This window comes from Somniosus microcephalus, chromosome 33, assembly GCF_052327205.1.
Source record: "Somniosus microcephalus isolate GS21.2 chromosome 33, FLI_Smic_1.0, whole genome shotgun sequence".
Classification (NCBI taxonomy): domain Eukaryota; kingdom Metazoa; phylum Chordata; class Chondrichthyes; order Squaliformes; family Somniosidae; genus Somniosus; species Somniosus microcephalus.
In genome coordinates, this window is record NC_141019.1 from 4,805,950 (window position 1) to 4,830,836 (window position 24,887).

At 46.9% G+C, this 24,887-nt stretch overlaps 1 protein-coding gene across 1 annotated transcript in view; it reads left to right on the plus strand.

Moving 5' to 3' along the window:
- pou6f1 (POU class 6 homeobox 1) overlaps positions 1–24,887 on the plus strand; it is a 159,237-nt gene that overhangs the window by 115,926 nt on the left and 18,424 nt on the right. Inside the window, exons 9-10 of the mRNA XM_085972615.1 lie at positions 4,884–5,013; positions 17,947–18,115. Of these exons, the coding sequence (XP_085828741.1) occupies positions 4,884–5,013; positions 17,947–18,115 (299 nt within the window). The remainder of the gene's footprint in view (positions 1–4,883; positions 5,014–17,946; positions 18,116–24,887) is intronic.

Genomic DNA, 24,887 nt, shown 5'->3' on the forward strand with positions numbered 1-24,887 from the left:
GACCTATCATCAATTCAAAAAAGTTTTTTCCATCTGCTGGATGTAAGGGTCCTATGTGAAATGAGTTTGGGTAGTCTCAATCCAGTTCCCAGTGGGCATGGGCTCACAGCACAGAAGTGCCCCTAATTCGGCACTAATTGGCAACGTCACATAGGCAGGCCTAAGGATGGTGGGTGTCAAAATTTTTTTTTAAATATTCTTCAGAGGTTGGATTCGGACAGTGTTTGGGCAGAGTAGAGGGAGCTTTACTTTGCATCTAGATGTGCTATACCTGATGTGGAAGTGCTGCTAACATTTGGTGCCTGAGTTCCATTCTCCAGCAGTAAAATCCCTAATCATCTTGATGAACAGTAAAAAAAAAGTACAGATGAATCGTAGACTCTCACAGCACAGAAGGAGGCCTTTCGGCCTGTCGTGCCTGTGCCGGCTCTTTGAAAGAGCAGTCCAATTCAGTCCTACACCCCAGTTTTTTCTTCATAACCCTGCAAACTAGTCCTCTACAAGTACATGAGGGAGGCTATTTGACCCATCTAATTTGTCTTCCCATAGTTCCCCCCACCCCCAACCTGCATCTAACTGCCTCTTGAATGATGCGAAAGATTTTGTCCACACTCGCCTACCCAGAAACAATGCCAAGTGTTGCTCACTCTTTGTGTGAAGAACTACATCCTGACATTGATCCTGAACTTGCCTTTTACCAATTTGTATCGATGCCCCCTTGTCCTGCAGTCATGGTTAACTTAATAGTGCTATTCCACTTGGGGGTAAAAATTCGGTAGCGCCCCGAAAAAGTTAGCGCCCTCGCGGCCGATTTTCCCAGTAGCGCCCCGAGAGGGAGGAGGGGCGCTACTGGAAGCACCCTGCATCCCTCTTGGGGCGCAGCGAGCCAAAACCGCGGTGCTATGTGCCGCAGTACTGCAGGCCTTCCTCCCCTTATTAAAGGGGAGGGGCCTGGCGCAGTGCGTCCCGGCACCCAGCTGGGCCACCAGGGATCGGGAGTGCTGGCAAACGAGCCCGGCACTCGAGGAGAGCAGCCGGCACCCCGCGGGGGGGCTTCACGGGGACCAGGGACAGCAACGGGGGCAGGTGCTGGCAGGCGGCCAGCAACAAAATGGCCGCCTGCCACCTCCCCTTTAACTAGCGCCGCCCCGGCCGCAGGTAGGCCCTCCTGACCCTGTCGGACATAGCGTCCGGCAGTAAGTCAGGTGGCGCTACCGCTAACCTCCCGCTGAATTTCGCGGGAGGCGTTTGCAGCGCTGCGCCCGGGCGCTAGTTGATTTGCGCCCCCCGTTCAGAACTTCCCCCCCTCAGTTTTTCCTTCTACTAAGCATCCATGGTTACCCCCAACCCTTTCCCTCTCACTTTTACTACCTCCTATCTCCCATACGCCCATGCCTTCCCGCCCTTTCCCTCCTAATGCATCCCACCACGAGCACCCACGTTTTCTCATGCTGTTGTACCATCTTTTGCTACAATCACCCGGAATGCCTATTCCTTCCTGCCACCCGCCAATCTCTTCTAACCCAAGCGCCCAAACTTGTTCATATTTCCACTCCTACCACCATTTGCTACTCCCATCACCCACACCCATGCCTTCCTGCCACTTGCCATTCACTTCTTCTGCTTTCCAACCAAGTGCCCATACCTCCCCCACCTTCCTGCTCTCCTAACATCTTGGCTACAGCACCGTTACCCACAACCACTAAACCAGATGATTTTTCGTGCTACATGCGTATTATGTGTGACACCCTGACTGTGACATACACATTTGGCGTGACACACGCTGACATGAATCAGTCATTCATGAAAGAAAGACTTATGAAATAATACTGAGCGGCCTACAGGTGGCGCTGTCCAGGGAGTGTATAAATACTCGGGCACGGGCCCAGCTTGCTCAGGACATTCTTAACAGGAACTAGTGAAGGACACAACTAGACCTCCATGTTGTAAAACAGTTGATTAAAGCTTTGTTTAACGCTTAGACCAAGTGCCTAGTAGTTTTCTTAAGTCACACGCTATATGCAAAACTTCTACAGAAAGATTATTTTTGTTTTACTAGTAATCTAGGATCAAGAGTGGAGTTTCTGATGTGTACCACGGCCTCATGACAATGGTTCATCCATCACTATAATACAGAAAATTTACTGAAGCAATATATCACAGGACTGATGAAGTAAAAATATGCAACACCTTGCTGATACTGAAAGATACAGGCCTCACCAATGCAATATTTGTAACACGCTTTACTTACTACTTTACAAAATTTGCTTAAGATGCAAGTAGCTTTGTCCTTCCCAGTTATTTACATTATTAAATATAATGTTGTTTCTTCCTCCCATTGTGGATTTGTGGTACTTTGTTCTTCTCTCTTTAAAACTTTACTTCTTTGTCTGAGTTACTTATATGATTATTAAAAAATAATTTTCCGTTCCTTTACTTCCTTTGTGGATTTCCAATTCTTGCTGAAAGTTTGCTTTTGATGTACCGGGGACTTTCCCATTGTCAAGTGTTCAATGAGCAGGTGGTCCTTTGCCATGGTCTGAGCCACAATGCCCAAGCTCAGCATCAACGTGCTTAATAAACATACCCTTACTTCCCCTCAGAGGCAAAAAATATTTTCCAAATCAAGTTGTTCTGTTGGTTGCTGAGGGGTAGGGTGGGAATTTAAAGGAACTGTGCTGTGTCACTGACACAGGAACACAGCTTAGATGTGTCGAATAATTGTTTGCTTTAAAATGAGCTCATCTAAGAACATAAGAACATAAGAAGTAGGAGCAGGAGTAGGCCATACGGTCCCTCGGGCCTGCTCCGCCATTCAATAGGATCATGGCTGATCCGAATCTAGACTCACGTCCACTTCCCTGCCCTCTCCCCGTAACCCCTAATTCCCTTATCTGCTAGGAAACTGTCTATCTCCGTTTTAAATTTATTTAATGTTGCAGCTTCCACAGCTCTCTGGGGTAGCAAATTCCAAAGATTTACTACCCTCTGAGTGAAGAAGTTTCTCCTCATCTCAGTTTTGAAAGGGCAGCCCCTTATTCTAAGATTATGCCCCCGAGTTCTAGTCTCACCCATCAGTGGAAACATCCTCACCGCATCCACCCGATCAAGCCCCCTCACAATCTTATATGTTTCGATAAGATCGCCTCTCATTCTTCTGAACTCCAATGAGTAGAGTCCCAACCTACTCAACCTTTCCTCATACGTCAACCCCCTCATCTCCGGAATCAACCGAGTGAACCTTCTCTGAACCGCCTCGAGAGCAAGTATATCTTTTCTTAAATATGGAAACCAAAACTGCACGCAGTATTCCAGGTGTGGCCTCACCAGTACCCTGTATAACTGCAGCAAGACTTCCCTGTTTTTATACTCCATCCCCCTCGCAATAAAAGCCAAGATTCCATTGGCCTTCCTGATCACCTGCTGCACCTGCATACTAACTTTTTGTGTTTCATGCACCAGGACCCCCAGATCCCTTTGTACTGTAGCACTTTGCAGTTTCTCTCCATTTAGATAATAACTTGCTCTTTGATTTTTTCTGCCAAAGTGCATAACCTCACACTTTCCAACATTATATTGCATCTGCCAAATCTCTGCCCACTCACTTAGTCTGTCTATGTCCTTTTGCAGGTTTTTTATGTCCTCCTCACTCACTGCTTTCCTTCCCATCTTTGTATCGTTGGCAAACTTGGATATGTTGCACTTGGTCCCTTCCTCCAAATCGTTAATATAGATTGTAAAGAGTTGGGGTCCCAGCACTGACCCCTGCGGAACACCACTAGTTACTGATTGCCAGCCCGAGAACGAACCATTTATCCCAACTCTCTGTTTTCTGTTAGATAGCCAATCTTCCACCCATGCCAGTATATTACCCCCAATCCCGTGATTTCTTATCTTGATCAGTAATCTTTTGTGTGGAACCTTGTCAAATGCCTTTTGGAACTCCAAATACACTACATCCACTGGTTCCCCTTTATCCACCCTGTATGTTACATCCTCAAAGAATTCGAGCAAATTTGTCAAACATGACTTTCCCTTCATAAAACCATGCTGACTCTGTCCTATTAAATTATGTTTATCCAAATGCTCTGTTACTGTTTCCTTAATAATGGACTCCAACATTTTGCCAAAGATTTCAAATATTCGGATGGTTACATGATGAGGTTTGGATGATGGTTGCCGTGGCTTTGTAATTATTCAGTGAACAGTTGAAGAGTGAGTGGACAATGAGGAACACTGAATTTTCTCAAATGCAGTTTTAAAATTGTATTTGTACTTAGTTGAAAGTGATTTGCATACACGTCGGTTATGTTAAGCACCATTGAATGCTCGTTCATGACATTCATATAAGTTTTGTCACTTTGTATTTGTTGCGTAATGTTTGCCTGCAGAAAGACCTAACCAGTTGTATTGTATATAACCTACCTGATGTTTCCTCATAGATGGTCGGATGATAAAGTATAGAGTGCCACCTGCTGTCAGGAGCTGAGTGTTACAATGTTGGTCACAGGAAAATATGTTGAAACAAAATCTGCTAATTCATCAACTTATTGGTCAGTTTGGCAGGCTGGTTGGATAATCAATGGCAATTTTCTTGCACTCTCCTAGTCCTTATGCAGCGTAATATAGACATGGAAATCTTGCATAAAAACCACACACTTGAAAGATCTCTGCAAAGTTTAACGTATGTCAGCTCATGTTGAAAGCTAAAATGTTCCAGGCTGTGGTTTAAAAGACCTGGTGTCGCTGAGAGTTCAAATCTAATTTTCTTCAGGACAGCCCATGGGTATTTCAGCAGAGCATCTCTGGTGCTGGGCCAATATCTTCGAAATGGAAATCACAGTAAGCATTCCTGAACTTTATTTTCTCTCCTTTTCTTTAAGGTGCAAACTTTCCAGACAATGGCTGCTGTTACGCAACCCAGTGTGACACCAACCACAGCCACTGCACCGACTGAACCCACGACACCAAGCAACGCTCCTTCCACTGCCAGTGTTGGACAACTGGTCAGCAGTACGTATTGGACAAAAACAGTCAAAAATATTATCTGGTACTAAACGTGCACAGTTGCTTAATTGATTAATTACTGTGTTTCACTAGTTATTATTGAATCTCTGTATTGACTAGCTATATACCTGTAACTATTTACAATTTATAACTCTTGTGCGTGCACACATGTGCTATAAAATATTACAAAGTATTTACAGCACAGAAACAGGCCATTCGGCCCAGCAGGTCCATGCCGGTGTTTATGCTCCACTCGAGCCTCTTCATCTCACCCTATCAACATATACTTCTATTCCTTTCTCCCTCATGTGTTTATCTAGCCTCCCCTTAAATGCATCTCTGCTATTGGCCTCAACCACTCCCTGTGGTAGCGAGTTCCACATTCTCAGCACTCTCTGGGTAAAGAAGTTTCGTCTGAATTCCCGATTGGATTTATTAGTGACTATCTTATATTGATGGCCCCTAGTTCTGGTCTCCCCCACAAGTGAGAACATCATCTCTACATCTACCCTATCGAATCTTTTCATAATCTTAAAGACCTCTATCAGGTCACCCCTCAGTCTTCTCCTTTCTAGAGAAAAGAGCCCCAGCCTGTTGGTCTTTCTTGATAGGTATAACCTCTCAGTTCTGGTATCATTCTAGTAAATCTTTTTAGCACCTTCTCCAGTGCCTCCACATCCTTTTTATAATATGGAGACCAGAACTGTGCACAGTGCTCCAAGTGTGGTCTAACCAAGGTTCGATACAGGTTTAACATCACTACTTTCCAATTCTATAACTCTAGAAATGAACCCTAGCGCTTGGTTTGCTTTTTTTTTAACGGCCTTGTTAACCTGTGTCACTACTTTTAATGATCTGTGTACCTGTACCCCAGATCCCTTTGTTCCTTTACCCCATTTAGACACTTATTTTACAAGGTGTATGTGGCCTCCTTATTCTTCCTACCAAAATGTGCTACTTTGCACTTATCTATACAGGTAGACTATCCTTTATCCGAAAACCTCGGGACCAGCTGTGTTTCGGTTTTCGGAGAATTTCGGATTTCGGAAGGTGGGTCGGCAGGGGTCCGCGGGGGGGTCAGCGGGGGGTCGTGCGCACGACCCCCCGCCGACCCCCCCGCCGGCCCCGGCCCCCGCCGACCCCCGCCAGCGCCGACCCCCCCGCGGACCCCCGCCGACCCCGACCCCCGCCGACTTACAGTCGGGGTCGGCGGGGGTCGGCGGGGGGGGTCGTGCGCACGGCTGACGCTCAGCGTACGTCGGCGGGGGTCGGGGTCGGCGGGGGTCCGCGGGGGGGTCGGCGGGGGTCAGGGCCGGCGGGAGTCCGCGAGGGGGTCCGCGGGGGGTCGTGCGCACGACTTACGCTGGACTTACGCTGACCGAAAAAACCTTCGGTTTTTAGAGGGTTTCGGTTTTCGGAAGTCCGGATAAAGGGTAGTCTACCTGTATTGACGTTTATTTGCCAATTACATGCCTATTCTGCAAATGTATTAATGTCTTCCTGTATTTTGTCGTAGTCCTCCTCTGTATTAACTATACCCCCCAATTTGGTGTAATCCTCAAATTTTGAAATTGTACTTCCGATTCCCAAGTCCAAATTGTTTGTGTGAATGGTGAACAACAGCACCGATGCTTGTGGATCATCACTTCCCACCATTTTCCAATCTGAGTAACTACCTTGAACCCTTGCTCTCTGTTTTCTGTTTTGTAGCCAGCTTGCTATCCATTCTGCTACTTGTCCCCTGATTCCACATGTTCTGACCGTAGTCATGCATCTACTACGCGGTACCTTATCGAAGGCTTTTTGGAAATCCAACTATATTACATCTACTACATTACCCATATCTACCCTTTCTGTTACTTCTTCAGAGAATTCAATAAGGTTGGTCAAGCATGACCGTCCCATTTTGAATCTGTGCTGACTACTCTTTACTATATTTTCTATTACATCTTTAAGGATTCCATTATCTTTCTTACCACTGACGTTAAGCTAATTGGTCTATAATTCCCTGGACTTGTTCTATCTCCCTTTTTATATGTAAGAATCACATTAGCTGTCCGGCAGTCCTCTGGCACTATTCCCTTTTCGATTGAATTTTTATATACATATGTAAGAGTGCCTCTGCTATCTCTTCCCTAACTACTTTTAATATGCGTGGATACAATCTATCCAGACATGAGGTTTTATCCTCTCTAAGTTTGTCTAGTTTATCAATTATCTCCCCCCTTTCTATTTTAAATGTCTTTATATCCTTTTTGATCTCTTCTTCTAATGCCATCTCCACCGTGTTGGTCAAAGTAATGATTTAATCTTTCTGCCATTTCCTGGTCGTTACCTGTGAGTTTGTCGCGTGTGTCTCTTCGTGGCCTGATCCCGGTCCTGACTTTCCTTTTGTTATTTATGTGTCTAGAATACTATTTCTTTTTATATTGATAATTTAATTTTGTCGTTTCTCTTTGCCTTCCTAATTATTTTTTGACTTCTTTCTTAACCTTTTCGGATTCCCTTTTGTCATCCTCTCCTTTGTTGTCTACGTACTTAGTGTGTGTCTTTTTCTTTAGTTTCAACTTTGCCCTTATTTCTTTATTCATCCATGGTGTGTCATTACTGGCTAGTTTGTTCTTGCTTTATAGTGGGATATATTTCTCCTGGACTCTATTGATCACCGTTTAAATGTTTCCCATTGCTGTTCCATTTCTTTGTCAGTAAATTTTCCCAGTTTATTTTCCCTTGTTCCATTCCCATTTCTACTGCCATTATGTTATCTCTAATTAGTAACACCAAACGACATCATCCCTTTCGTTCTTTCTTTCCCCCCCCCTTTTCCCAGCCCCTAACTTGCTTTAAAATCTGTTCCATTTCCTGCTTTTTCCCAGTTCTGACGAAGGATCATCGACCTGAAACGTTAACTCTGTTTCTCTCTCTACGGATGCTGCCTGGCCTGCTGAGTGTCTCCAGCGTTTTCTGTTGTTATTTCGGATTTCCAGCATCCGCGCTATTTTGCTATTGTATCATCCTGCGATGCCTGTCTATCGCTCTTTTCTGTCATGGTTAGGCTTACTTGCTCATTTTACTTACTTTGATTAAGTCCTTCAAACTTGGTCTCCACGGTAGGTTGCGCTGTTGCTTACTTACCTCTCAGACCTCCGAATTACATCTCCAAGATAGGTGGCGCTGTTCTTCCACCCAGCTTGGAGATACAGGAAACTCTCGATTTACCGGCACCTAAATAACCGGAAATCTCTCTTAACTGGCAAAATTCAGGAGTAGGTTCAGATAAGTTTTACTTCATATTAGTGGCCGTGTAACCAGGGTTCCTGGATCTGTGGCCGTGTAACCGGGGTTCCTGCACCTGTTGCCATGCAACAGGAACGCCTGGATCTGTGGCCGTGTACGGGGCTCTCGTACCTTAGTAAGTATACCTCTCTGTAATCCGGACTTTTTGATCAACCGGCACCACGCCGGTCCCGTCGGTGCCGGATAAAAAAGAGTTTCCTGTACAACAATCCGGCCTGTTTACTCCCTCCCCACTGAAAGCACTGAAGAACTTGCAGTCACAACATGGGTTTGCCAACTCTGATTGAGCGCATTCCTGGAGGTTCCATCACATGACCTCCCCTCCCCCCCCCGCCCCCCCATACAATTGTCCCGCCCGGTCAAACAGCCTTTTTTCACCATCTCCAATATTTTTATAACTAATGAACAGAAGAGTTCAAAGAAAACGGAAAAAAAAATTAATGCCACTATGATTTTTCTCCCAGTTTACTTGCAGCAGTGACCTGGAGATTAATCCTTAATTCCTGGAAACTCCAGGACAATCCTGGAGGGTTGGCAACCCGACCACAACTGCTAAGAACGTAGCTTTTAACATTCTGCAAGATGGGAAGGCTCAGGGTTTGAAGTCCTGTCAGGTTGCAATGGGTGGGTGCAGGGCGGGGGGAGGGGGGGGGCGGTGGTGGAGCTGTATTAGTCAAAATAAATACTCTGCAAAATATTTATATTAAATTATTAGCTGATATCTGTGACTTTGATCACAGTGAGTTGGAGGATCTGCTGTTGTAGAACAATAGGGGTGTTATGCTATGTAATGCACAATGTATTTTCCAAGGCTACCATCTTGTGGTTATTTATGGAGAGTGAATACACCAACTTCTGTTTTTATTGCATGATTTTTTTTCTGTGACTGTATTAATTATTCTGTGAAAATGGTAAGTGAGCGGCCTTATTATTATTTGTTTCTTTACCTGCCTCTGCCTTTATCCTCCCTCAGTTACAACTGAGTTGAATGGCACTGCTAATCTATCTTCAGTTTAAGGTTGCTCCAAACTGGCATACAGTATTGCCCCCAGTTTGCATCTTATTCTTTATTTAAAAAGGGGACTTGGTTGAAACTTCCTGGCCTAGAAATCGGGCGGTGGTGTACAACGGGCGGTATTAGATTGGCCGCCCGCTATACCCAGCGCCTGATATTCAGCTCCATTGCAGTCAATGCACCCGAATTATCAGGCGCGCTGCGGATAACGAGGCGGCCGATCCGCCACAGCCCAAGATGAATTTCTAGGCCATTCCTCTGTATAAACTAATTCATTAATGAAGCGTCCTCTTGGTGGAGTTCTCCTTGCAGCCCTAAGTGAGACAGGAGTGTGGGAGCTGGGCGAAGTGACAGCATAATGAGTGTGGTGAATTAATTGCATTGTTGTAGCGCCAAGATGAAACTGATATAATAACCCTCCAGACCTGTCAAGTCTCGCCATTCCTCTGAACTATTGGGAATGGTTCAGCCTTGAACATCACTGCTAAGAAAAGAACAAGACTACCAAGCTGGCAACCTCAGTTAATGTGATGTTTTCTACAGAAAACTGCTCTTCCACCATAAGCACAGAACCAGATTCCATCTTTTTAACACATCGAGGTTGAGAGCAATGAGCCTTACCTAGCTTCAGAGATCAGTGCTGTGTTCTCTGAAAAGTCTAACTGAGTGTCTCACTTTTTAAAAAAATACTCTATTCATTTTGGTTGGTAATGTATATTATATATTCCCAAAAAAATATATTCCCAAAAAGTAATCTTGGATCGACGTAGCTGGCAAGATACTCCAAACTTTACACCAGGCTCCACACAAATCTTGCAGACCGCAACTTACAGCGAAATTTCCTGAGACCCTCATGAGCATACGCTGGAACGTATAAACCGACTCGGAAGTGACGTAGGTAATGGAGGGCCCCAAGAAACATGGGCAGCACTATAAAAGGGTCAGGACAGATGTCATTCCTCAGAGTGAGCCTTTGGAGTTACAGGTGAGTGGAGTTTTCTCTCTTTGATCCCTTTTGATAAAAATGACTTTATAAGTTGTTTCCAGTGTCTCAACAGCATCTCCACTTTCACAGAGACGTTCACTGAGGAGAGGGCAGCCAGGAAGAGGCAGGGAGACCCGCAGGTCCTCTCAGAGGAGAGTGAGCTGAGGAGGGACAGGCTGTTTGGTAGCAGGAAGGCCAAGCCACCTCACAAAGTTAGACAGGGTGCCTGGAGGGAGGTGGCACTGGCTCTCAGTGCAATTTCTTTGACCCCCCGCCCCCCCCCCCCCGCAACGGATCACTGAACAGTGTCGTAAGAAATTCAATGACCAGAGTTACCAAGATAAGACACTCACCAAACCATGCTCATCCTTTCTTCCGGAGGACAGACTTGTACATAGGTAATTTTAACACGTTCTCTGCGTAACAGCTGCCTAAAGGGTGTTAGCCTTTCAGGGCAGCCTCCTGCTGAGCTGTACCTGTAGAGGGAGGCGACAGGTCTTTAAAATGCGGGATGGCAGTTGGGCAGAGCAAACAATGGCCATTATGTGTTGGCTATGTGTTTACTCAGGAAGACACCTGGTACCTTCGTGTTGACAAACACATTTAATCTCTAATAACAACAGAAAATGCTGGAAAAACTCAGCAGGCCAGGCAACATCCGTGGAGAGAAATTAGAGCCAACGCTGACTCTGTTTTCTCTCCACGGATGTTGCCTGGCCTGCTGAGTTTTTCCAGCATTTTCTGTTGTTATTTCGGATTTCCAGCATCTGCAGTATTTTGCTATCGTACATTTAATCTCTCTTGGTTGGGTAGAGTGAGGTTTTTAAAAGAGGGACACTGACACCCTAAAGTCAGCCAGGCAGCAGTAAGCTGCGAGGGGAAAAACCCGGCTTAAGGCCACATCAATCAGCCGATCCTGTAGTATGTACCCCTGCAAAGCTCCCTAATAACACAGCAACTCACGAGCACAACTCCCAAAGAAGCTGGCCCCCTAACACCTGCACTTCTCCCACACCAAGTCAGCAAACTAAGCCTCATCCACATTCTCTGTTGTCTTTGAAGGGCAAGATAGTGCACAATACACAGGAGACGTAAATCCCAGGTCGCGGGGGGGGGCCGTACTTGAGAACTTGACCCCCATGAGGAGAAGACCCTCCAGCTCCTGGGCTGCCACAGAGTTGGCGGCGTCAAGAAGCAGTGAGGTGAGTTCCTGCACCCCTAGACTCGCACCACAACACGAACCCAGCCTCTCACCCCCCCATGAAAAGGAGACTGCGCCTGGAGGCACATGCTCAACCATTCTGATATCATGTCTTTTCTTCTCACAGGTTCAGTAAAACCTATAATGGGAGGAGCACGAGGAAGAGGACAAGGGGGAAATGGAGCGGGAGGACAGAGAGGAGCAGGAGCAGCTCTTGGGGGAAGCGGTGAAAAGGGACTCATGCCTTCTCATCCCTGCACACCACCATGAGGATGCTGATGTGGAGGGAGCGAGAGAACCAGTCCGCTCTCCTCCCCTGGGAGCACTTCTTCTTCACTACATCCTCCTTAGATACGGGAGTGGTGCCAGAGGACTGGAGAATTGCAAATGTTACACAATTGTTCAAAAAAGGGTGTAAAGATAAACTCAGCAACTACAGGCCAGTCAGTTTGACTTCGGTAGTGGGGAAGCTTTTAGAAACAGTCATCAGGGACAAAATTAACAGTCACTTGGACAAGTGTGGATTAATTAAGGAAAGCCAGCATGGATTTGTTAAAGGCAAATCGTGTTTAATTAACTTGATCGAGTTTTTTGATGAGGTAACAGAGAGGGTTGATGAGGATAATGTGGTTGATGTAGTGTACATGGATTTCCAAAAGGCTTTCGACAAAGTGCCACATAATAGGCTTGCCAGCAAAGTTGAAGCCCATGGAATAAAAGCGACAGTGGCAGCATGGGTACAGAATTGGCTAAGTGACAGGAAACAGAGAGTAGTGGTGAACGGTTGTTTTTCGGACTGGAGGAAGGTATGCAGTGGTGTTCCCCAGGGGTCGGTACTAGTACCACTGCTTTTCTTGATATATATTAATGACTTGTGGGTGTACAGGGCACAATTTCAAAATTTGCAGATGACACAAAACTTGGAAGTATAGTGAACAGTGAGGAGGAGAGTGATAGACTTCAAGAAGACAGACAGGCTGGTGAAATGGGCGGACACGTGGCAGATGAAATTTAATGCAGAAAAGTGTGAAGTGATACATTTTGGTAGAAAGAGTGAGGAGAGGCAATATAAACTAAAGGGTATAATGCTGAAGAGGGTGCATGAACAGAGAGACCTGGGGCTATGTGTACACAAATTGTTGAAGGTGGCAGGGCAGGTTGAGAAAGCAGTCAAAAAGGCTTACGGGATCCTGGGCTTCATAAATAGAGGTATAGAGTACATAAGTGTGGAAATTATGATGAACCTGTATAAAACGCTGGTTTGGCCCCAACTGGAGTATTGTGTCCAATTCTGGGCACCACACTTTAGGAAGGATGTGAAGGCCTTAGAGAGGCTGCAGAAAAAAATTGAGAATGATTCCAGGAATGAGGGACTTTGTTATGTTGATAGACTGGAGAAGCTGGGGTTGTTCTCCTTGGAGCAGAGAAGATTGAGAGGAGATTTGATTGAGGTGTTCAAAATCATGAGGGGTCTGGACAGAGTAGATGGAGGGAAACTGTTCCCGTTGGCGGAAGGGTCGAGAACCAGAGGACACAGATTTAAGATGATTGGCAAAAGAACCAAAGGCGACGTGAGAAAAAACTTTTTTACGCAGCGAGTGGTTAAGATCTGGAATGCACTGCCTGAGAGGGTGGTGGAGGCAGACTCAATCTTATCTTTCAAAAGGGAGTTGGATAAGTATATGAAGGAAATACATTTGCAGGGCTGCGGGGGAGTGGGACTAGCTGAAGTGCTCTTGCAGAGAGCCGGCATGGGCTCGACGGGCCGAATGACCTCCTTCTGTGCTGTAACCGTTCTATGATTCTATGATCCTGGTTCCGATGACTGCAGCAACATTACTCGCTTCCCCCGTCACAGGCACCAGCACGGACACAAGCACCGGTGGACAGCCAGTGAAACAAAGTGTAGTAAGCTACCCGGATAACTGACAGTTTGGGGGACCAAGGAGTCAGAAGGTGGGTATGCTGATCCCGCTTCTTCATTGAGACAGGCTAGAAGGGAGCCAAGGCGTGCAGAGGCATAGGACCCATATTTCAAGGGTCTGCCCCTTAATAGATGAATGCTTCAGGAGCATCACAAGTACGTGTGTACTTTGGCGACCATCGGCTGTCAGTTGCGGCAGCTCGCAGTTGTGGCCACACTTGACATTCCTGTGATTCACATCAACATTGTGGAAGCCCGGACTGCAGCATTTGCAGCATTGGGGGACAGATTGGAGGGCACATTAAATCGTGCCTTACGGTCTTTAACTCAAGCGGTCACTCAGGGCTTCCAGGATGTGGCTGCAGCCATGGCACCAGCCACTCAGCTGATGCCTGCGGCCGCAGATCCAGCATCCAGTGGGACTGTGTCGGTCGCAGTCCAAGTGGCAGATGCTGCATGCTCTCAGGATGGCAGAACTTTGCTGGACTCTGACTGTCCTCCACCCCCTGCCCCCGGGGCTCTGTGCCAGTAGAACATGGCAGACAAGACTAAGAAGCTTCGCCCAGAGACGCAACCAGCAGCAGCTCCACTTCAGGAGCCGGCTGCTGTGAGTCAAGAGACACCTCGGCCTCATACCCCTCCAGTCCAGCTTCAGCTGCCCCCCCCCCCCCAACTTCCCACCTCCCTGATCCCAGTGAAACTGTCAGACGCAGCAGCAGGGTATTTGGCCGAAAGGCTCGTCTTGACACCAGGGGGAGGTGCAGTGCTTCGAAGGATTAAGGTGAGCATCTGCTTGCTGAGTCTACCTCCTCCTGCTCCTTCTCGCTCTCCGAGGCTGCTTTGCACTGTGCCATAACTGCATGGCTGTTTCTGTGCTGAGTTGCTGACTCTGGCCTGTTTGCTTTTGGACTATTACTGTACAGTTTTTCCTATTCCTCTATGAGAGTTCCATTGAGATTTCCCTGGGGACTGTAATAGACACAGTTGAACAGTGTAGACGAATGAGGAAATGATGGAGTAAGTGACTTATGCCAATTAATTATAGCGTTCCATATTTTCCTGCAACTTTTGCATTGTTCCACCCACTGAAAACAATGGCAATTGCAATTTTGCTGGATTCTCGCCATTTTTCACACTGCTGCCACCTAGACTTGAAAATAATGGCACTGGTGGCCTGGCTGTGGTGTGTTTTGCAGATAACTTATAAAAATAAATTGCTCAAACTATTAAAAATGGTCTGAGGCTAGAGAACAGGCTCCGCGCACCCGTGAAGTCTCCGTAATCAAATTCATGACTTGCTCTAAATGAAAGCAAACCGACCGATTCCACCGAGAAGAGATCGGCCAGGTGGGCTTAGCACTTTGGATGAGTGCTGTACTTCGGAATCCCATTAAAAGATGATATTAAATCTTAAAATTGCCACCCAGTTGATGTGTATGTGGACTCGTCAGGATAAAATGGCCGCCCCACTTTGGATTCGTCGCCACCCTCGCTGCAACGTATTCTAATTTCAAATACAGGAAAATATGGAGGAACTTATCGACGCACTTGACGGCTAAATTTACAGTTTAAGTCGCCGATCTCGCCATTGCAGGAAAATCTGGGCCAATTTTTTTTTTAACCTGCAATTCCTGTGAACTGTTTAATAATGTCGGTCTGTTTTAAGTCAGTGGCCCCTGCTTTCCTGCAGAAAGTTATTTATTAAGGATGAACAAATATTTTGACAGTATTTACGAGAAAATGTTTTTAAAGTTGCAATACTGTTTACAGTTTAAGACTTAACTACCTCTGTGCACTGTGGCACTGATGCTGGCCTTTTGTCAATGGCCGCATCTTTGTTCAGGTTCACATTGAACTGATGTTCCAGAGAGAATGTTTCTATATTGCACTGAATGTCAGAACTGTGACACTGCACCTGTTCTTTTACTGCTCAGCGATGTAGAAGGGCCTCGCCACCTGTGTTTTCAATTTGAAAGTTCACTTTTTTGAGGGTTGTTGCTAATTGAAGCCTGTTTGTGCAACGTTGTTTGTTGAATAAAGGTTTCATTGTTTCTTGTATTGTCTAGTCCGTCAGGCTTTGAAATCACAGTCCCAAAGGGAGCAGTCCACACACAAATGTTGCTGATGCCGCTGATGTCAGTTTGCTTTGCCTTGGGGAGGGGTTCTGTAGCTGGGGGCAAGCAGCTGCTGAACACCTCTGCCAGGCACTGCCCACTGACTTCCCTGGCAGCTCTAAGCATCGACTCCTCCGAGCGGCCATCAACCCTCCCCCACCGCAGGCTCTGAGACATCCAGCTTGGGATCCTCAGGTTCCACAGGCTCCTCAGCTGCCGTTTCCAGGCTGAGCCCTTCCTGCAAGCCAAAGTTGTGCAGTGCACAGCAGGCCACACCAATCCTTGGCACCCTGTTCGGCACGTGTTACAGGATACCTTCCGACATGTCCAGGCACCTGACCCGGGCTTTCAGGACCCTCATGGCCTTCTCCACCTGCCGGATCTCTGCATGTGCACGATTGTAGCGTTCCTGTGCTGTGTCGTGGGTGACAGGGAATGGTGTCCTCAGCCTTGGCTTCAGGAAGTAGAATTGTCCTCCAGAATCCATTTGTCCATTTGGCCCTCCTCGCTGAATAAGAGAGTGATGGTGGAGGCTCAAGGCAGCTTCCTGGATGCTCTGCATTGTTGTGCAGAATCCTTTGCATGCATTGCAGATAATCTGCACGTTTAACGAGTGGAAGCCCTTCCTGTTAATGAATGCAATTGGAGCTTTAAGTGCCATGTGGGTTCAATCCATAGCCCCTGAGCCTCAAGCTGGTAGAAGTTGATGTCTCTTTGCTGAGCAGTGGACATGCCATTTTGGATGAAGTCACATGCACTTAGGAACAGGGCATCGGTCACCTATTGAATGCAGGCTCGTACAACTCCCTGGCTGGTACTGCAACATTCTCCGGTGGATGATTGAAATGATCCAGAGTTGTAAAAATTGAACGTCGTGGTGACCTTCACTTCCACTGATAACGCCCTGCGGGAAGTAGACGGCAGAATTTCACACTGGGAGCCAGTTGCTTCTCTCAGGAGGCACAGTCTCCACACGCAATGCTCCTCTGACAGGTCCTGGTACAACCTTCGTGCCCTCTACACACTGGGGAGGGTAATAGTGCAGTTCCTGGCATGGTGCCTCACTTGCTGGGCCTCCAGCCTCTACTCCTTCTTTTCATCTTCCCTGAAAAACTGAATACAGGATTGCTCTTTGCAGCTCCTTAGTCCTTCTGGACACTTTGAGAGGGGTGGAGGTTCAAAAAATCTCGGCTTCAGAACCTTACGGGACTCTGGTCAGGAAGACTGCAGATGTCAGACAGAAACAAATCAAAAAAAGATGTGGAAAAACATCGTTCCAGAAGTCAAGGAGATGAATCTGCAAAGTTTGGAAACTCCTCCCAGCCAAAGAGTCATAAATCACGGTGGTATCGCGTGACCTCGGGCCCTGCTTTGCCTGGATTGCTCAACCACCAGAAAACCAGTGTAAATCCAGGAAGTTTGTGCGAGCTACTCTTGCTTGGGAGCAGAGTTGTGTCAATGAGCAGTAGCGGGTTCGTAGTGTACAAATCAGTGTAAGTCACTTACACCTGAATTTCCTTGATCATTTATGCTGAAACTCACCATTGAGCCGTACTTACACTGTTGTTTTGGCATAAGTTTTCAGGAAATTTAGGGCCCTTGTTTCCATGTATGACCTTGGCAATAGCAAACCCACAGGTATTTATAGTTTTGGACTGTAAAGCCTCAATTTTAACTTTCAGCGGGTGGGGCTGAGGCAGGCGTAAACCGTCCTGACCACGCCAGCATGAGGTCAGGGAGATTTTAAACTCCCAGGCCTCATTTGCATGCCCCCAGTCGGTTTCCCGCCCAAAACCGGCGAGAAGCTGCAGCTGGCCAGCGGACAGGAGCGCAATGTTGGGCAGCAGGAGGAACGGTCCTCAGCATTCAGGTAAGTCGACCGAGGGAGGGGGAGTCCAGGGCAGGGGCGGTCTAAACTTTCTTTAGGGGGCAGGACTCTTGCTCCTCCTGGCTCTACAAGGAAAGTCAAAAAAACTAAGAAGACTTCCCTTTTTGGGCCTCTTCTGGCTCTGACACCTCTTTCAGTTAGGTTAGCCACGTGGGACAGTCGCAACCGCATCCCTGCTCAGGCCCACAGTTAAAATAGAAGTCGGGCACCGAGGACATCATCGGAGTTCGAGCTGCACATTTAGAGAAGGATCCCGCTGGTTCCAGCAGGTGTCCATCTCGCCTGCTCAGAAGAGCAGGTTAAAATCGTAGCCTGCGGGATTGGTGGGTGAGCACATGGCCGATTTTAACTGCCCGCTTACCCGGTTTCTGCTGGGCAGGCAGGGTTAAAATTGCCCGCTAAGAGTCTGGCTCCTAACAATGTCAGTGATCTCAAAGAAATCCCAGTTATGCAACAAATCTAATTGTTTTCTGACAAAGTAATCCTATCTGGAATATTGTCTCTTGTCATTCTAGAGCCTCAAAATGCACCCACCGAGGTGGATGGAATAAACCTGGAAGAGATTCGCGAATTTGCAAAGAATTTTAAGATACGTCGACTGTCTCTTGGACTGACGCAGACACAGGTTGGACAGGCACTGAGTGCTGCGGAGGGGCCAGCGTACAGCCAGTCAGCCATCTGCAGGTAACACAACCACCGAACTAAGCAAGTGGCACGTGAAGTAATAATTAACAGGAGAAACTAAGTGAAGGGAGGAATCATTTCTGTACAAGGATAAAAAGAAAATATCCCAAAAGTTGGTCATTTGAAATTAAACTCGAAAGTGCACAAGAGGTCAGTCATCATCTGAAAACAAGCGAAAGTCTAATTTTTCAGTTGGGTTTCTTCAGTGGAACTGAAGATATTTTAAAATTAATATAGCTTCCCTGTTTCAATCAGACACTTCCAACCAGCACACATCCCTGAACGGACGTCAACAGTGGGCCCCATCCACAAGGCTCCATTAGAAAGCAGTGCAGATCCACATCCTTTCCAATCCTCAATGTTGAGCTTCATGTTCTCCACAAAACAGGGGACATTACATTTAATTTAAAGTATTTTTCCAAACGGTAGGAGACTTCTGATGTCTTAATAGTTCACTCGATTAGGCCAGTGAGTAGCTGAGACATGCAGGCAAGAAATATTCCTGGTTTGTACTGAGTTAGCTGATCTGAGGTGTTCCTGTTGGCCTTAACACTCGGGATTAGTGAGGGGAGAATTGTTCCAGTGTTCTTGCTCCTGATTGCTATCCAGCAACTCCTGCTGGAACAGGATCGGGCTCGGCTCGGATGAGCCTCACTGCCAAATAGCTTACTGACACTCACTGGGATCAGATGCAAAATGGCCACTTGAGTGAGGTACAGAAAGGTAACCACCATCTGCACCCTAGAACAGGAGAGGAGGAAAGTAGGGGCTGGAAAAAGTTGGAGGAAGGAGAAAAAGGAGTTTTGTTTTTCCCCTTACATTGAAAGTACTTCCCCCATATTTAATTTCTCCTTTAATTTGCACTTTAAATGAAATTGTGATAGTAAAATAAACTCAGCCTATGATTGGAAGTTAATTAAGGTACTACTACATAGTTTTAACATCTTGGGGGTGAAATTTGTGTTCGCCAGCAAAGTTGCCGGTGTCACCGGCAACTGGAGTTAATGGCCGCTGAAAATGGCCGCGATGCTAACAGAGCACATTTGATCTGGGGAGCATGGAGATTGCTGACGCAGCGCTAAACTTCCGTGCAACGCCCTCCTAGTGGCATTGCTGGAGGGATCCGGGACGAAGTTCCTGTGCAGGAGCAGCGTTGCAGCTTCCCACAGCCTCTGGAAGCGAGGCTGTGGCGCTCACAAGGAATTGTGGGCAATGAAGTGGTCTAAGATTTAAAGGGGCCATGCACACTGAAGCAATACGAATTAAAATTAAGTGAAACAATGCAGTTTTCAGCCCTTTCTGCCTTTTAACATTAAAAAGAAGTCCCAAATGTGAATATTCAGCTCTTCAAGCTGAATTACCTTTCTAACCTCAAAAAATGGGAAAATATCTCAGCACTAACACAAATGGCTCAGCAAGCCAGGGAAGGAGCACCCAGGGTCTCTCACGCAGCACTCCAGCTTTGTGCAGGGGGTCAACACTGCAAGAGCGGCCCTCTACCCACAGGGGCCAGGAGGTCCTCCAGAAAGAAGGATGTGGGAGTGCATCATTGAGGCCGTCACTGCCAGCAGTGTCACCCCCACCATCTGGCTCCAATGCCCAAAGAAGCTTCATGAGCTCAGACCACTGGTCAAAGTCAGTGAATGCATCTTCAAAAGCCGTCTCCTACCAACTGCACCGCTACCACACTGCTCAACGCATGATCCCCAATCACTCACCAACCAACAATCTGCACCAATCACGAGGCACTTCTCCCATTCCTAGCCTCACCTCACCCCCTTGGAGGAGACAATGCTGGCCATTCTTGGCAGGGGCATGGCTGAGCCCTTGGCCAGCGGCGGGGCTGAAAGGATAAAAGATGCTGGTATCCTCATACGTTATCCTTCTTCTGGCATCACCTCATGCTTTCCCCGCCCTCCCGTCAGCACAACTCCACCCTTCTGTCTTCCTCATTTCACACACCCAAGAACTGCAGCCTGCCCAGCCAGTGGGTGACCAGGAAGAGGGAGTGGAGAGTGAAGAAGAACAAGAACAGAAGAAGATTGATTTCACACTCCCAGCCACCAGCTCCTTAAGGTCAACCAGCAAGGACATCTGCAGTGTCCCCCACTGAAAGTCAGCAGCCTTCCATCAGACATAATGCAGCCTCTGGGGTAGCACTGTGTGACATCAGTAGGGTAGGCAAAGGCACACACAAGACAGTCACCAAGAGAATGCATACGGGTAATGAGTTGATTTCTTGATGTCACATTGGATGACTAGACGTATATAGATGGATTGAAAAGTTTGCTTTGTGGTGGCCTTTATTTCAGCATTGTGACGGTCAGTAACAGAGGGAAGGTAGGGTGTGAGACTAATGTTGAAAGGGGAATTGGGGTTGTGGTCACTGGGACCGCAGGCGGATGATTCCATCCTGGATATCCTGGCCACAAAGGGGCTGTCTGGGATGCATCCTTCCGTCTGCTTCCTCCTCTTCTGTGCCTTCATCTTCCCTTTTTTAAAAATTCGATTATGGGATGTGGGCGTCGCTGGCGAGGTCAGCATTTATTGTCCATCCCTAAATGCCCTTGAGAAGGTGGTGGTGAGCCGCCTTCTTGAACCGCTGCAGTCCGTGTGGTGAAGGTGCTCCCATAGTGCTGTTAGGGAGGGCGTTCCAGGATTTTGACCAGCGACGATGAAGGATTGGCGATATACTTCTAAGTCAGGATGGTGTGTGACTTGGAGGGAAACTTGGAGGTGGTGGTGTTCCCATGCGCCTGCTGCCCTTGTCCTTCTAGGTGGAAGAGGTCGCGGGTTTGGGAGGTGCTGCCGAAGAAGCCTTGGCGAGTTGCTGCAGTGCATCTTGTAGATGGTGTATACTGCAGCCACGGTACGCCGGTGGTGGAGGGAGTGAATGTTTAAGGTGGTGGATGTGTTGCCAATTAAGCAGGCTGCTTTGTCCTGGATGGTGTCGAGCTTCTTGAGTGTTGTTGTAGCTGCACTCATCCAGGCAAGTGGAGAGTATTCTATCACACTTCTTACTTGTGCCTTGTAGATGGTGGAAAGGCTTTGGGGAGTCAGGAGGTGAGACACTCGTCGCAGAATACCCAACCTCTGACCGGCTCTTGTTGCCACAGTATTTATGTGGCTGGTCCAGTTAAGTTTCTGGTCAATGGTGACCCCCAGGATGTTGATGGTGGGGGATTCGGTGATGGTAATGCCATTGAATGTCGAGGGGTGGTGATTAGACGCTCGCTTGTTGGAGATAGTCATTGCCTGGCACTTCTGTGGTGCGAATGTTAGCTGCCACTTATCAGCCCAAGCCTGAACGTCGTCCAGGTCTTGTTGCATACGGGCATGGACTGCTTCATTATCTGTGGAGTTGTGAATGGCGCTGAACACTGTGCAGTCATCAGCAAACATCCTCATTTCTGACCTTATGTTGGAGGGAAGGTCATTGCTGAAGCAGCTGAAGATGGTTGGGCCTAGGACACTGTCCTGAGGAACTCCTGCAGCGATGTCCTGCGGCTGTGATGATTGACCTTAAATCACCACAACCATCTTCCTTTGTGCTAGGTATGACTCCAGCCAGTGGCGTTTTCCCCCCTTTCCCATTGACTTCAGTTTTACTAGGGCTCCTTGATGCCACACTCGGTCAAATGTTGCCTTGATGTCAAGGGCAGTCACTCTCACCTCACCTCTGGAATTCAGCTCCTTTAGAAGATAGGAGCAGGAGTAGGCCATTCGGCCCCTCGAGCCTGCTCCACCATTTAATGAGATCATGGCTGATCATCCAAATTCAGTACCCTGTCCCTGCTTTCTCCCCATATCCCTTGATCCCGTTAGCCTTAAGAAATATATCCAACTCCTTCTTGAATATATTTAATGAATTGGCCTCAACTGCCTTGTGTGGTAGAGAATTCCACAGGTTCACCACTCTCTGGGTGAAGAAATTCCTCCTCATCTGTAAGGAATTAGCCACACACACACTAGCGGGGCTGGGGTTATTTGTCTCTGGCCAGTCAGAAGCCTCTGAGCTGCTCCAGGGACCCCCTTGCGGTTTCGAAGCACTCCCCTATTCCTGAGTTCTGACCCCCGGACTTATTCGGTGGCGATGTAGACAGAAAACAACGTGACTCGTGGTTTGGGTGCAAAACAGACCAGTATTTATTGAAAACAAAAGAAAGAAAAATCGATATGGCTCTTATGGCTGGTACAGCACTTTTGCTTAAACGCAGTACACTTAGTGTCCACTAGAGGGCTCCCTGCTCAGTGCAACACTACTTTATTTTAAATACAGTACTTTAATATAGACTTTTAAAAAATAGCTACACAGCGTTCACCACAGCAACTTCAGCTTGATGCAACACCCCTTTTAATACAGTTTTACATATAGTACTTTAAAACAGCTACTCCTTTTTAATAGTTTTAAATACCGAATTCAATGTTCACTATAGCACTTCTCTGCTAGGTGCAACACTGTCTTGCTTAAATAGGGGAGGAGAAACGGACACAATGAAGGAAATCGACTAAAATCACAATTCTAACGAAATTCCCACTTTACTCCCACCCCTATACCTATTCTAAGTTGCCTTGTGGAAGGCCGGAAAAATATATGCTCACCACTGGAAATGCCTGCTCCGTGTCATGCGAACTTAGATCTTCACTGTCCCGAAGTGAAAAACACCCCAGTGTTTTAAAAGTAAACTGCTGGTGTTTCGCTTCCACAGGCAGACTCCCACGCTGCAGAGGGACACGGAGGCGAGGCCAGAGAGAGAGAGAGATGCTTCTGGGAAGCTATCTTTTATACCCCCATTTGGGGCCCGCCCAGATCCTGGTGTTTCTGGGCTAAAACAAAAGGGATCCAACTGCCCCATTGTCCAGTAATGGGGTTGAATGTGTTCTCCCATTCATTTAAACGGTTTCTCCTCAGTTTGGATGTGTCCACTTGATATACAAACAAATGCTAATAGCATTCAATTTCTTTGTAAACAAAGCATTGTCCTGTGGTCATCTGGAACCGCAATTGATTGATAGTCTTGAGTGCTTAGCAAACAAAGTTCCTTTGTTCATGCTGGCAGTTTCAAGCACTTGATCTTAGAGTCAACATTGTAGAACGTTCTGTAAACAGGCATCGATTGTCCTGCTGCAGGGCGGGGGGAAACTCCCCTTTGATTGACAGATTTGACTGCCATTGAACCTTTCTTCATAGACACACACACACAAGCTGTTTTCCAAGTCTTTTGTCTTCGGCCATGCGGTCTGACGGCCATTTTGATCCCTGGATTTTTTTTTTTAAAGGTAAATCACCCAGGGATTCTTTAATCAAAAATTAATCTTCGGAGCTGTAAATTATTGCGAATTCTTACACATCTCAGTCCTAAATGGCTTACCCCTTATCCTTAGACTGTGACCCCTGGTGCTGGACTCCCCCGCCATCAGGAACATCCTTCCTGCATCTAGTCTGTCTAGTCCTGTTAGAATTTTATAAGTTTCAATGAGATCCCCTCTCATTCTTCTAAACTCTAGCGAATATAAGCCTAATCGACCCAATCTCTCCTCTTACGTCATTCCTGCCATCCCAGGTATCAGTCTGTTGAATCTTCGCTGTACTCTCTCCATGGCAAGAACATCCTTCCTCAGATAAGGCGACCAAAACTGCACACACTACTCAAGGTGTGGTCTCACCAAGGCCCTGTACAACTGCAGCAAGACATCCTTGCTCCTGTACTCAAATCCTCTTGCTATGAAGGCCAACATACCATTTGCCTTCTTAACCGCCTGCTGCACCTGCATGCTTACCTTCAGCGACTGGTGCACAAGGATACCCAGGTCTCGTTGCACTTCCCCTTTTCCCAATCTATTGCCATTCAGATAATAATCTGTCTTCCTGTTTTTGCCACCAAAGTGGATAACCTCGCATTTATCCACATTATACTGCATTTGCCATGCATCTGCCCAATCACCCAACCTGTCCAAATCATACTGGAGTTTCTCTGCATCCTCCTCACAGCACACACGTCCACCCAGCTTTGTGTCATCTGCAAACTTGGAGATATTACATCTAGTTCCCTTGTCTAGATCATTTATATATATTGTGAATAGCTGGGGTCCTAGCACCGATCCGTGCGGTACCCCACTAGTCACTGCCTGCCACTCGGAAAAAGACCCGTTTATTCCAACTCTTTGCTTCCTGTCTGCCAACCAGTTCTCTATCCAAGACAGTACCTTACCCCCAATCCCATGTGCTTTAACTTTGCACGCTAATCTCTTATGCGGGGCCTTATCGAAAGCCTTCTGAAAGTCCAAATACACCACATCCACTGGTTCTCCCTTATCTATTCTACAGTTACATCCACAAAAAATTCCAGTAGATTAGTCGAGCATGACTTACTTTTTGTAAATCGATGTTGACTTTGTCCGATCCTGTCACTGTTTTCCAAGTGCTCTGCTATTACATCTTTTATCATGGACTCCTGCATTTTCCCCACTATCGCTGTCAGGCTTACCGGTCTATAATTCCCCGTTTTCTCTCTGCCGCCTTTTTTAAATAGTGGGGTTACATTAGCTATCCTCTAATCCATGGGAATTGTTCCAGAGTCTATAGAATTTTGAATTTTGGAAGATGACCAGCAATGCATCTACTATTTCTAGGGCCACTTCCTTAAGTACCCTAAGATGTAGATTATCAGGCCCTGGGGATTTATCGACCTTCAATCCCGTCAATTTCCCTAACACCATTTCCCTACAAATACTGATTTCTTTCAGTTCCTCCCTCTCATTAGACCCTATG